We start from the raw sequence: 14780 nt of genomic DNA on the forward strand, positions 1-14780 counted from the left end.
AGATGACTAGCTTTTCAATAAAACATGATTTTGCAATAATGTCAATACACTTGCATTTAGCAAGGCCGCGACCATCTAGTTGGAATGTGGCAGGAGAATGCATAGCAGATACATGCGATTACATGCCCACCCACTCTCGGCACCGGCATCGAGAATTCTCGAAGCGAACAATGCACACGATGTGAGTATTCACAAGTCTGCAGTTGCATGTAGTCGCTAAACTACAACTTTGTGAGTGCAGTTTAAGACTGGACAACCCCTTTAAAAATTGTCAAAGCTGCATTTAGTACTATGCCTGTGATTAACTGAAAGATCGCAGACTGCATTTACTTTTGTCATACCTGTGATTAACCATTGTTCTGCTGAAAGATCACAGACTGCATTTACTTTTGTCATACCTGTGATTAAAAATTGCCCTGCTGAAAGATCACAGACTGCATCTACTTTTGTCATACCTGTGATTAACCATTGTCCTGCTGAAAGATCCCAGACTGCATTTACTTTTGTTATACCTGTGATTAACTATTGCCCTGCTGGAAAATCACAGACTGCATTTACTTTTATTATACCTGTGATTAAACATTGCCCTGCTGGAAGATTACAGATTCCATTCCTATGATCATCTGCAACCCTGCTGAAACATCACAATTTCCTATACAGTCACTGTTCCCACATGGATCAACAAATTGACTCTGCATCATCTGTGCTGACTTCTGCACTTGTTTGTCCATGGAATCCATCCACATCAATTCTCTAATTGAAAAAAAATCACAAAAGTAATAGTGAAATTCAATATTATTATAAAAACACCAATAACGACGTCCAAACTCACAATAATCCCTAATACAGAGATTCAACTTTTGCAGCTACCACTTCCATCTACTCTGGAAAAATAAAGAATAATAGATTTGCTTAACATTACAGATCAAATTTCCCAGTCACACTAAAGAGACCAAAGTGGGACCCGAGACACTGATGCCTTTTTTAGCACACGTCAATGGGCACCAAACTACTTTGAACCAAATAAATAACAACCCCACTTGATTGACAATATTTTCTATTCAGAATGGAGAAAACAAAAAAAACAACAACATATAGCCACAAGAGCAAACACATAATAACAAGAAACTAACAAACAAAGTAGCACTCTGTAAAGCTAAGTATGCGAACATGAAACATATAAAATATGAATAGCATTACTGGTATAGAAAATAGAAATAAATGAAAAATCTTAGCGCATAAGTTGGCCAATTCATGTGTACTTGGTAGCCGTGATAATGCGTTTCTCAAAATACCAGGACCCTATCAATGTGAACACCTCTCCAAGAGACATCTGTCTGCTTATGTGTGGTATAATAAGATCCTACTGTAATTAAAATCGCCTGTGGCATAGAGGCGGAGTGCTCAGTCAAAGCTTATACATAGAAATAGAAAAAACTGACCGGCAATTCCAAAACAAGAAATAGGTGTGAACAGGTGCTTACTAGGAGCAGCCATATTTCTATTTCTATTTCTAGATAATAATGAGAGTTTTGGGACCACTGTAAAAAATATTTTATCTACCAAACTAAATATTAAAAAAAAAATGAACTGAGAATCCTGCATAAGGTCTTATTGTTTTTAAGATCAATCAGGTTTCAGTTGATTAGCATGAAATAAAATTGAATTTCTCAAAAGAATTTGAGCAAATTGGTCAAATTCAAATTTTGAAAAGTTGTTTGGGGGACAAAAGCGCAGAGAGATAGAGCAGTATTGCCTCATAAGGATTGTGAAATGTGGGAGTATGTGTTCACCTTGCAGTGCTGTATGAAGGCATAAGAACTGTAGATGTGTGTAGCTGGAGGAAAAAAACCTCTTCCAGATGAATAATAGTAGAAGAGGATGATATCACCTTGAATGTGCTGCGCTGCTGTAAATGAGAAGTCTTTTGTGTTCCAAAATGGTTATTATTAGTGATGAGCAAGCATACTTCCAAGTACTCGGTACTCGCCCGAGCATCTCAGTACTCGAGATGCTCGGAGCTCGTCGAGCACTTGCGAGATGCTCGGGCGGATGCTCGGGTCCCCTTCCTGCATGTTTGGCGCTCTTTACAGAGCCAATCAACATGCAGGGATTGCCTGTCACTCATTGTAATGCCGAAGCCATGGTGGTTGTGGCATTACAGTGATTGGCTGGCCGCACAGGGTCATCAGGTCTATATCAGACCTGGCGCCGCTATGCTCGTCACAGTCACTCACCAGTCAGTCAGTGTAGGGGGAGCTGCTGCTGATGAGCTAGAGAAAGATTTGGTTGTGTATTAGGTAGTGTAGAGAGAAAACAAGTACATTACACATATCCATCTCAACAAACAGTCCTTCTGAGGACTAATCCATCTGCAGAGATAGCAGGCAGTGTATATAGGCAGGCAGGCAGTGTATATAGCAGACTGCATTGCATATAGCACAAGAGGCTCCATTCCAGTTCTGCCTTCTGCTGCTGTTAGATATTTCTAGACAAAGGCCCAGGTCTCAGGTGCCAGGAATACTTTTTTTTTGGATCTTAATCCTCATTATTTGCTTAAAATGCAATCCAGAGAACACCGTTTTTCTGCGCCATTTGCTTGTTGGCACTGCAGAATACAGCCAGGTGCTTTCCATATTATTGCGCTAAAAATCCAGCTATTTAAAACTGTGATTTCTCTATCACACTGATCACATATACTTTTTCAGAAAATACTGCCTTTTCTGACCTCCATTAAAAATTTGTTTCAGTATGTCAGAGAAGCAATTGACTCCAGATTGCTGTTCAAACTAGTTACCTACAGGCCAGATATTTAAAACTGTGGTTTGTCCGTCACACGGATCACATATAAGTTCGCTCCAAATTCAGTCATTTGTAATGAGCGTTGAAGATATTGTCCTCCATTTAAAATGGGCAAGGCACGTGGCAAGGGATGGGGAACTGGACGTGATGGTAATAGTGCATGCAGAGGCAGAGGCCAAGGTCGTGGGCAAGTTGAAATTGTGCCACAACAAACACACACATCTTCTCGCCCGACCTTCCTGTCCCAATTCCTAGGGGACCGCAGCACACCACTATTGAACCCAGAGTAGTGTCAAAAGGTTGTTGGTTGGATAGCGGATAATGCTTCCAGTCACTTAGCCACCACCACCACCACCACCACTCTGTCTTCCACAAGATCAAGTCTCAGTAGCCTTGAGTCTGGACCACATATTCCTCACCCTGATCCAACTTCCTCCCACCATGCCATGTGCCCAGAGACAAATGATCCCACACTTGGACACTCTGAAGAGCTTTTCACTTTTCCATTTATAGATTCGGGCCTCTCGCCCATTGTACTTGAAGAGAGGCAAGAGGAGATCACATGTAGCGGTGCCCAAATATTTGAACAGCCACGGTCACACGAAGGCGATGGTGGGAAAGTGTTACAAGAGGTGGACAATGATGAGACACAATTGCCAGAAAGTCAGGAGGAGGACCACGGTGCGGAAGTGGAAGACGAGGTGGTGGACGATATAGTAACTGACCCAACCTGGCAGGAAAACATGCAGAGAGAGGAGAGCAGCACACAGGGGGAGGGAGGCAGAGCACCCCAACAGGCAGAAAGAAGCTGTGTGGTGGCCGCAGACAGAAGGCAGGCAACCGTTCCCCATAACACCAACACGAAGGAAGTTGCCAATACAACTGTTAGGTCTTCCCGAGTCTGGATGTTTTTTAAAGACTCTGCCGATAACCCCAAAAAGGCCATTTGCACCACCTGCCAGGCCAGCATCAGCAGGGGTGGCAAAACGACCAGCCTGACCACCACCAGCATGATCAGGCACATGGCAGCAAAGCACCCGACTTTGTGGGCTGAACCCCAGGGTCCAGGAACAGTGTCTGCGGGTGGCACCACTGCTTCTTCCGCTGTTGCGCATGCAAGTCAATCCCCTATCCATGGTGCATGCGAAGATGCCTCCTGCCCTGCACCTGTTGTTGCACACTCTCAAGTAGAAGCATCAGGAAGCACGTCCACGTTCTTGTCCCAGCGCAGCATTCAGTTGTCCATACCCCAGTCCTTGGAACGCAAGTGCAAATATGAAGCCAACGCCCCACAGGCCACACTACTAAATTCTCACATTTCACGACTGTTTGCGCTCAAAATGTTGCCTTTTAGGCTCGTGGAGATGAAAGCATTCCACAACCTGATGGCAGCGGCCGTTCCTCAGTACTCAGTCCCCAGCCGCCACTATTTCTTCCAGTGTGCCATCCCCACACTACACAAGCACGTGTCCCAAAACATTAGCCGTGCCCTCAACAACGCAGTTACCGGGAAAGTCCACCTAACCACAGACACGTGGACAAGTGCTTGTGGGCAGGGACGGTACATCTTGCTGACGGCACACTGGGTTAACATAGTGGAAGCTGGGACTCAGTCGGACCTTGGGACGGAACATGTCCTCCAGATGCCAAGGATTGCGGGCCCTAGGTCAATCAGGGTTGCCCCCACGGTCTACAGTTCCTGCACCTCATCCTCCTCAGCCTCCACCTCCTCTTCAGCCTCCATCTCCGAAATGACCACATCAGTCACAAGCTAGAAGCACAAAAAGCACTATCTCGGCCAAGCGGCAACAGGCTGTGCTGAAGCTAATATGCTTAGGTGACAAACCGCACAATACTGAAGAGTTGTGGACAGCTCTGAAAGAGCAGGCAGATCTGTGGCTCACACCGCTGAGCCTACAGCCAGGCATGGTCGTGTGTGACATCTGCCGGAACCTGGTGGCAGCTCTGAGGAGAGGCGAGCTCACACACATACCATGCCTGGCCCATGTGCTTAACCTCGTGGTTCAGCAGTTTCTCAAATCCTACCCGGAGCTGCCCGATCTGCTTGTTAAAGTATGCCGCCTGTGTGCTCATTTTATAAAGTCACCTACAGCTTCTGCCGTCGTTGCCATGTTTCAGCAGAGTTTGCACCTTCCGGTTCACAGACTGGTGTGTGATGTCCCCACGCATTGGAACTCTACATTGCAGATGTTGGGAAGGAATTGTAAGCAGAAGACGGCAGTTGTTGAGTACCAGTATCAGGAGTGGATATGGATGTCAGACATATGTACCATCCTCCAAAACTTTGAGGATTCCACCAAGATGTTGAGCGGCGTTAGCATCACCATCCCACTTCTCTGTCTTCTGAAATGCTCTCTGCTCACAATCAAAGAGGATGCATTGCAGGCGGAGCATGATGAGATGGAGCAAGGAACCATACAGGGTGATTACACACAGCCCAGCCTCATCTCATCCCAATGTGGATTGGGGGACAATGAGGAAGAGGAGGAGGAGGAAAAGCAGGAGCTAATTTCATGTGCTATAGACGGTACTACCTGGACAGCTGTCATGCTGTCTGTTCAGCGTGGCTGGCCAGAGGACAGAGAGGAGGAGGAGGTGGAGGAGAGCATGGTCAGTCATCCTCTTGGTGAGGACACGGAAGTCTTGCCTGTTAGTAATCTGGCACGCATGGCTGAGTTTATGTTACGCTGCCTTTCCCATGACCCTCGCGTTCTCAAAATTTTGGGTGACAGTCATTACTGGTTGGTTACACTTCTAGTCCCACGCTACAAGGAGAACTTTATATCTCTTATTTCTGAGACGGACAGGTCTACAAAAATGGGGCTGAACCAGAAAGCCCTTGTTGCGGAACTATTAAAAAAATTCCTATCTGAAAACGCTGGCGGCAGAAGTCACACTTCGTTGGACAACCAAGGAGTACAGGCGAGAGAGACACAATTTCAATCTAGCAGAAGCAGGGGAACACTGTCAAAGTTCTGGGAGAATTTTCTCAGCCCCTCCCATCGCACAAGCCCTGAGGCGGTGGGTACTCTCACAAGGAGTGAAAAATTTGGGGAGATGCTGAGGGAGTACCTTGCCGACCGTACCAACATTCTCCGTGATTCCTCTGTGCCTTTTAATTATTGGGTATCCAAGCTGGATATGTGGAATTAACTGGCTCTCTATGCCTTGGAGGTCCTGGTCTGCCCTGCCGCCAGCGTTTTATCAGAGCGAGTTTTTAGTGCCGCTGATGGAATAATAACTGATAAGCGCATCCGCCTGTCATCTGAAAATGCTGACAGGCTGACTCTTATAAAAATGAACAAGGGCTGGATTGGGCCAGACTTCTCAACACCACCGAATGATAGCAGCGTAACATAAACTCAAATCCAGTGTCTTTTCTTGGGAGGTGTATTCCCATGCACCTTTTCACACCCAAACATGGGTATACACTTCCTGATTTTGACTATTTGCTCTTGTCCTCCTCCTTCTCCTCATCCTCCACCCCCATATCACCAGAGTGAGCATGGTCCGTGATGCAACACCCACATAATTTTTTTAAAGGGTGTTTATGATGCCCGTAAAAAAAAAATGTATACAGTATGTTCATGTATACCCCCCAGGGGTAGATGTTTGTCAGTCCATACACTTAGTGCATGGGCATTACAAGTATAGGAGACCCACTCCTTTCTAATGGGAACATTTTTTTATGAGGCCCTCCTCCACGTCTCTTCCAAGGGGCATTGGAGTGCCTCCAAATTTTTGGCAACCCTTGTATTCACTGCATAGGCAAACACAATGGGAGACCCACTTCCTAATAATGGGAACATTGTTTTCAGGAGGCTCTCTGACCTCCACGTCTCTTCCAAGGGGCATTGGAGTACCTCCAAATTTTTTGGCAACCCTTGCATTCACTGCATAGGTAAACACAATGGGAGACCCACTTCCTAATAAAGGGAAAATTGTTTTCAGGAGGCCCTCTTACCTCCACGTCTCTTCCAAGGGGCATTGAAGTGCCTTCAAATTTTTGGCAACCCTTGCATTCACTACATAGGCAAACACAATGGCAGACCTATTTCCTAATAATGGGAACATTGTTTTCAGGAGCCCCTCCTCTAAGTTTCTTCCAAGGGGTATTGGGGAGCATCCAAATTTTCGAAGTGGTAGTGTGGTGCGTCCAAATTTTGGCAGCCCTGCCACTCACTGCATACGCAATAACAGTATAGGATACCCACTCTTTAGTAATGGGAACAATAAAACATAGCCGGCTGATGGCTCTCTAAGAATATTGAGGGCCGACTGCTGTCCCTTTAAGAATAGCAAAGGCCGCCTGATGGCCCTATAAATATAGGCTTTGTGACTTTCAGAGTCCCTCCTTCATAAATGAATCATGATGTGTCTGATGATATCTCACACACCACATGGCCAGATAAGGTTGTAAAATGTTAAAATGACATTTCCTGGTGAATGCATTTGTCACGGTTCAAAGCAATGCAAAAGTGAAAAAACGCATCAAAAAGCTACGTGTGAACATAGCCCAAGGTGTGGAGGAACATTTTTGCTTTTGGTTATTTATTTTGCTTTATATACAAGTCATTACCCTGGAAAGGATGTTCCTTAACATATTTCCCAGGAAAATCCATTTTGGTCTCGTTTTGGTATGTTTTATTGTGAGTCCGTAAAAGTGGCGTAATATCTCTGACAACGTTGTTGACAGCAGTAATCTGGGAGTCAGAGATGCTTCCAGGGGTCTTCCCCATGCTGTTCCCATGTCATTTGAGCACTGTTCCCATCGATTTAGGCAATTTTTAGGCCCTCTGCAGACCGCCGGGGGGAGCCGCCTGAAAAATGCTCGAGTTTCCCATAGACTTACATTGGGCTCGTTGCTCGGGTCGAGCACCAGAGTATTCCAATTTGCTCGACCTCAGCATTGAGCACCCGAGCATTTTAGTGCTTGCTCATCACTAGTTATTCTTCTTCTCAGGGTAAGAAAACAAAAAACAAAGAAAAAAATATTTTTACTATTTATTCATTAATTCTTACATTTTTTGTTACATTCTTTTCTTTTTGAAATGCATTGGTTCAGTGCCTAAATAAGTTGGGACAATAAAGAACAATTTGGAAGATAAGGCTTCTCATTTACAGCAGCGCAGTCCGTTCAATGTGGTATCGTACTCTTCTACTAATATTCACATTTTGGCAGATTTGCTCATCTCTTCCCTTTAGCAATAAACCAAATATGTTTATTTGAAGATTATTTATTTTCAATATGAGTTTATTATAATACTTGTTCCCATGACTAACTCATGATGAGATAAGCAATTCTTACATAATTTGTAAATTGAATATTTGTAATTTTTTAAAAACCCTGATCACTGATGTAGAGTTAGTCTCCAAGTCTTTGATACAAGGAAAGGTGATGGATTCCAGCACCTATAAGCTTTATCATGAATATGGCTTTGATTCCAGACAACATCTGGAGCATTACTTGTCAGATAACGCTGATATGGTCTTTGAAGAGGATTTCTTGATATTTCCTATCAAGAATCTTAGAAAAGCTTTCACAGAAGGTATGTGTTTTTCACAAGTTTCATTGTGTTTTTTTCATACTTTATTATACAAATTACATTATTTCAACAATAATAGTATCTCATTATCAAAAATCACAGTGCTCTTCTTCAAATACCCACTCAACACCTTGCAACTGCTGAGACAAAAATACAAGAAATGTTTCTTAATAGGGTTGAGCGAGTATGTTCTGTCCGAGTATACTCGGGCGAGCTCCGAGTATTTATAGCTGCTCGGTGATATGGTTGAATCGCTCCCGTGTGCATGATTTGCAACTGTTTGACAGTTTTACTACATGTGAGGAATGTCTATTTCTTACACATTCCTCACATGTAATAGAACTGTCAAACAGTTGCAAATCATGCACACGGGAGCGATTCAACCATATCACCGAGCAGCTGTAAATACTCGGGAGCTCGGGCGGAGCATACTCGCCGAAAGGGTTAATAGAACATACTCGCTCAACACTATTTCTTAACCTTTTCTTGGGACTTTAAATGATTTTAAATAGTTGGAAATACCTAAAACAAAGTGGGCAAGTTTTCTTATTGGGATGTCAGAGATCCGAGGGGGCATCCAAGCTGCCCTATTCATATCAATTAATGGCAGCGAGAGCAAAAAGCTTGAATGTGATGAAGAATATAGGATATCGGGGGCCAGTAAAGTAATTTTTATTCCTCCTCTGTAATCTCTAGAATGTTGGAAGACTAATTGGGAATGATGAAGGATGTTACCTGCCAATTTTTGGTTTCCCACTTTGAACTACTGTAATTTTCTGATCTTTTCCAATACTGTTTTCGATAAACTAGACTTAGATCTTATTTCCTGAATCTAGGAGTCACTGAAAGTTATCAGTTCTTATAAACCTTGTGGAGCAAATAATTCTGTAAATCCGTGTTAATAAAATAAAAATTGACAGTGATGGTAAATACTTTTTTGTGTCAAAAAGACAAAAGTGTTATATGAGGGACACCTTTATTATTTAACCATAAAATTAACATCTACAAGCTTTCAGAGCAAAGAGGTTCCTTCATCCCAACTAGGAATTGCCCAAGCGGGGATTCTCTTTAATGTGGCTTTAGGCAGTGATACAACCACGTCATAAAATATATCCACATAGAACCTTTGAAGATAAGTTGTATTTGTGTTTTTTGTAAATAATAATAATCCCATGTTTCTATATTTTGCTGGAAGTTTATGCTGTTGTTTCTCCATAATATCTATGAGGGTTTAACATGGTACCTGCTTCAATATTTGGATTTCTGTTCTGCAGGTCATATCGAAGGAGATGTTTTGATTGACCTCAGTATTGGATCTATGATTCATCATCTGTATTCAGCCTGTGACTTTTTCAACAACATCATAGTGCTAAAACTCAGAGACAGATGCATCATGGAGCTGAAAAGATGGGTGGATTCACGAACAGGAGCATTTAGTTGGGGCCATGCTGCAAAAATTCATGTAGACATAGAAGGAAAAAGGTGATGTATCTGTCTAAATACTGGAGGAATTCCACTGTGATTGCAGAATTGCTACTGTACAAATGATATAAAGCTTATAACGTCTATTCAGGATGAAATTTCAGAAATCAATGTTTTCACCATTAGTGCATCGTATAAAACTGAGCACAGTTTGAAGGAATGTAATACATCAGCCTTTGCTAAGTTCAAGTCTTTTTCCTTTGTACTGGAAGCCAATAATTTAGCACTAAACGTTTATACTCCCCTAATAATTTTCACTGTGGGACACAATAACCTTCATTAATTTTTCCCATTTTTCAGTCATCTGTTAAAGGAGAAAGAAGAAAAAATGAGATCAGCAATTGAGCATGTTGTAAAGTGTGATCTCGAGAAAGAAAATATAGTGGATCCGATCGTCTTACCACCAGCAGATTGTATCATCAGTGCTTGGCTCCTGGATGTTATCAGCAAAGACCAAGATGGTTATATCAAATATATCAAGAAGTTCTCAAGGTTATTGAAACCTGAAGGACACATCATAATCATTGGATCTGTAGATGCAACATATTTTACAGTCGGGAAGGACAAGCTCCATATTTTTAGCTATAATGAGGATTTTGCCAGGGACGCGCTAGTTGGAGCAGGCTTTGCTGTCGACCATTGTGAGGTTATGAAGAGAACGGTCATAAGTGACCTTTCTGACTATAAGGGCGTCATATTCATTGCAGCTCATAAAGAGAAGTAGGAGTAGACACAAATAATATTTACCTGGCAAGAGTTTCTATGTAATACTTTAAAACAGGATATTACTAGTGTTGAGCGAGTATGTTCTATTAACCCTTTCGGCTAGTATGCTCGGGCCGAGCTCCGAGTATTTACAGCTGCTTGGTGATATGGTTAAATCGCTCCCGTGTGCATGATTTGCGACTGTTTGACAGTTTTATTACATGGGAGGAATATCTATTTCTTACACATTCCTCACATGTAATAAAGCTGTCAAACAGTTGCAAATCATGCACATGGGAGCGATTCAACCATATCACCGAGCAGCTGTAAATACTCGGAGCTCGGCCCCAACATACTCGGACAGAACATACTCGCTCAACCCTAGATATTACTAAAAGGGCTTCCTCTACAACCTTATTTATCAAGAGATTTTGAAGAGCATCATGATCATTTGCCTAATTTGTGTGTTGTGCATAATACAAATATATAAAAATGTAATTCAGTACGAAGGGTGTTGTGCGTGTTGAGTATCCCAGTACAGTTATTTACAGAAATACCTTTCTTGATATAAAAATTCTACTTTATATAATAAAAATAAACTGGAAAATCATTATAACAACTAATTGCAGGGTTGCAAGTGATCACAGGAATGAAGTCTGTAATTTTCCAGCAGGGCAATGGTTATTTACAGGCATAACAAATGGAAATGCAGTCTGTGATCTTTCAACAAGGTAATGGTTAATCACAGATACAGAAAAAGTAATGGGCAATGGTTAATAACAGGTTTAGAAGAGAAGTGTTTGCTGCCTGGGGTCTTTTTTAGTGTTGAGAGAGCATGCTCGACACTGCTCAGTACTCGCCCGAGCATCTCACTACTCGGGATGTTCGGCGAGCACCGAGCATTTCCGGGTTACTCGGGCGGGAGCTCGGGTCTCCGCCCTGCACGTTTGGCGCTCTTTACAGAGCCAATGAACATGCAGGGATTGCCAGCCAGTCACTGTAATGCCGCAGCCATGTTTTTTGTGGGCATTACAGTGATTGGCTGGCCGCACAGCGTCACCTCTAGTATTTAAAACCGGGCGCCGCCATCTTGGACACAGTCGCCCGGGATCAGACAGTATAGGGAAAGTGCTGCTGAGTTAGGGAGAGCTATATAGTGTGAAATAGTTAGTGTAGGGTCTCTAAACCCTGCCAAATCAAACAAACAGTCCTTCTCAGGACTAAAATCTATCCCAGATATCAGGCAGGCAGGCAGGCTGTGTAGGAGACGCAGTGGTTATACCAACAAACACTGCATTACAGTCCTGTGTACTCCTGCTGCTGAAATTGCTAGACTTAGTCCCAGGTCTCGGGGGCCAGGAACAATCCTTTTTTTTTCATTTAAATCCTCTTTTATTTTTTCCTCAGTCAGACTGTACAAATACCCGTCTTATTAACCTTTTGGTGTCCCCCCCTCCCAAAAAAAAGAGTGTGTCTGTGAGTGTTCAGACACAATTATATCTGTTTAAAAGATTCTGGTGTAGGACAGATAACTACAACTGTGGTTTTGCAGTTCCACGGTTCAAATATCTGTATTATCCAGCTTTTGGCCTTTTTTCCGTAAAAAAAAACAGTAATAGTGTCTCCCTGACTGTTCAGACACAAATATATCTGTTTAAAAGATTCTGGTGTAGGTCAGAGAAATAGAATTGTGGTTTTCCTCTTCCACTGTTCTAATCTCCTTTTTATTACCCTTTTTCCATTGATAGTGCAAGTGTAAGCTATTTTAATTCATTTACAATGGGAAAGGCGCGTGACAAGGGACGTGGAATTGGACATTCTGGTGATGGTGAGTGTAGAGGATGGGGCCGTGGCCAAGGTGAAAATGTACCACAATCAACAGCCATATTTCTCGATCCCACTTCTTGACCGAATTACTAGGGAAGCACACAACAACACCAGTATTGCGAACTGATCAGTGAGAACAGGTTATTAATTGGATAGCAGATAATACTTCCAGTTACCTGTGCACCACCACCTCCGGTCTGTCTTCCACACGGTCAACTCTTAGTAGCCGTGAGTCTCGACCGCATACTCCTCCTCACCCTGATGCTCCTTCCTCCCACCATGCCGAGTGTCGTCAGACCGCAAGTGATCCCACAGTTGGACACTCTGAAGAGCTGTTCACTAGTCCATTTCCATATTTGTGCCCCTCGCCTGCTGCGCTTCAAGTGGTGGAAGAGGAGATCCCATGTAGCGATGCCCAAATATTTGAACAGCCACGGCCACATTAAGGCGACGCTGGCAATTTGTCACAAGAGGTGGACGATGACGAGACACAATTGCCACGAAGTGAGGAGGAGAATCGTGGTGCACAAGTAGAACAGGAGGAGGTGGTGGATGATCTAGTAACTGACCCAACGTGGCAGGAGGACACGCAGAGCGAGGCCAGCAGCACATAGGGAGAGGGAGGCAGAGTACCCCAACAGGCAAGAAGAAGCAGTGTGGTGGCCGCACACAGAAGGCGGGCAACCGTACCCCGTAACACCAACACGAGGGACGTTGCCAGTACAACTGGTAGGTCTTCCAGAGTCTGGAAGTTTTTTAAAGACTCTGCTGATAACCCCAAAAAGGCCATTTGTACCACCTGCCATGCCAACATCAGCACTGGTGACAAAAGTACCAGCCTGACCACCACCAGCATGATCAGGCACATGGCTGCAAAGCACCCGACTTTGTGGGGCGAACCCCAGGGTCCACGACCAGTGTCAGCGGGTGTCACCACTGCTTTTTCCGCTGTTGTGCATGTAAGAGAACCCCCTGTTGTGCGTGCAGGGCAATCCCCTGCCCATACTGCATGCAAAGATGCCCCCTCCTCTCAGTCTTCACTTGTTATGGCAATTTCTCAAGAAACAGCATCAACGTCCACGTCCACGTCCCACCGCAGCGTTCAATTGTCCATATCCCAGACCTTTGAACTATAGCGCAAATTCGCAGCCAACGCCCCTCAGGCCACAGTCCTAAATTCGCACATTTCACGACTGCTTGCGTTAGAAATGCTGCCTTTTAGGCTGGTGGATAAGGAATCCTTCTGCAACCTTATGGCGGTGGCCGTCCCTCGGTACTCGGTCCCCAGCCGACACTATTTTGCCCGGTGTGCCATCCCCGCACTACACAAGCACGTGTCCCAAAATATTTGCCGTGCCCTCAAAAACGCAGTTACTGGGAGAGTCCACCTGACATTGGACACGTGGACAAGTGCTTGTGGCCAGGGATGGTACGTCTCCCTGACGGCACACTGGGTAAACATAGTGGAAGTCGGGACCCGGTCGGACCTTGGGACTGAACAAATCCTCCCCACACCGAGGATTGTGGGCCCTATGTCAGTCAGAGTTGCCCCCACAGTGTACTGCTCCTGCACATCATCCTCCTCCTCCTCATGTTTAGCCTCCATCTCAGATATCACCACATCAGTTACAAGCTGGAAGCACTGCAGTTCTGCCTCCGCCAAGTGGCAACAGGCTGTGCTGAAACTCATAAGCTTACGTGATAAACCTCACACTGCTTGTGAGTTATGGACAGCTGTGAAAGAGCAGGCAGATCTGTGGCTGAGACCCCCGAACCTACAGCCAGGCATGGTCGTGTGTGACAATGGCTGTAATCTGGTGGGGCGAGATCACACACGTACCATGTCTGACTCATGTGCTTAACCTCATGGCTCAGCGGTTTCTTAAATCGTACCCCGAGTTACCAGATCTGCTCATCAAAGTGCGCCGCCTGTCAGCTCATTTTCGGAAGTCGGCTACAGCTTCCGCCGCCCTTGCTGTGTTGCAGCAGTGTTTGCAGCTTCTGGCACACCGACTGGTGTGTGATGTCCCCACACGTTGGAACTCTACCCTCCACATGTTGTAAAGGATTTGTGAGCAGAAGAGAGCAGTTGTGGAGTACCAGCTGCAACAAGGCCATCGATATTCAGGTCAGACTCCAAACATAAGACCTCAGGAGTGGAGCTGGATGTCTGACATATGTACCATCTTGACAAACTTTGAGGAGTCCACCAAGATGGTGAGTGGTGATGACGCCATCATTAGCGTCAGCATCCCACTTGTCTGTCTTTTGCAACGCTCTCTGCAGAGAATTAAAGAGGAGGCATTGCAGCCAGAGTATGATGAGATGGATCAAGAAGCCGTAGTGGGCGATTACACACAACCCAGCCTCATCTCATCCCAACGTGCATTGGGGGAC

The 14780-nt window shown here is 44.4% G+C and overlaps 1 protein-coding gene across 1 annotated transcript; it reads left to right on the plus strand.

The window, feature by feature from the left end:
- The first annotated feature begins 8158 nt into the window (after window positions 1-8158).
- LOC141172717 (nicotinamide N-methyltransferase-like) lies at window positions 8159-11061 on the plus strand. The gene is made up of 3 exons (XM_073657184.1): window positions 8159-8372; window positions 9644-9851; window positions 10152-11061. The coding sequence occupies exons 1-3, from the start codon at window positions 8222-8224 to the stop codon at window positions 10573-10575; spliced, it is 783 nt and encodes a 260-aa protein (XP_073513285.1). The 5' UTR covers window positions 8159-8221; the 3' UTR covers window positions 10576-11061.
- Window positions 11062-14780: the final 3719 nt, after the last annotated feature.

The sequence above is a fragment of the Phyllobates terribilis genome, unplaced genomic scaffold (assembly GCF_046119375.1).
Source record: "Phyllobates terribilis strain yellow unplaced genomic scaffold, ASM4611937v1 Scaffold_12__6_contigs__length_324123572, whole genome shotgun sequence".
NCBI classification, from domain to species: domain Eukaryota; kingdom Metazoa; phylum Chordata; class Amphibia; order Anura; family Dendrobatidae; genus Phyllobates; species Phyllobates terribilis.

Excerpts from the sequence above, each read along its gene's own strand:
- LOC141172717 (XM_073657184.1), top strand. The coding sequence starts at position 8,222 with ATGGATTCCAGCACCTATAAGCTTTATCATGAATATGGCTTTGATTCC. Across the intron at positions 8,373-9,643 it reads TAGAAAAGCTTTCACAGAAG|GTCATATCGAAGGAGATGTT; the intron begins GTATGTGTTTTT and ends TCTGTTCTGCAG. Across the intron at positions 9,852-10,151 it reads GTAGACATAGAAGGAAAAAG|TCATCTGTTAAAGGAGAAAG; the intron begins GTGATGTATCTG and ends CCCATTTTTCAG.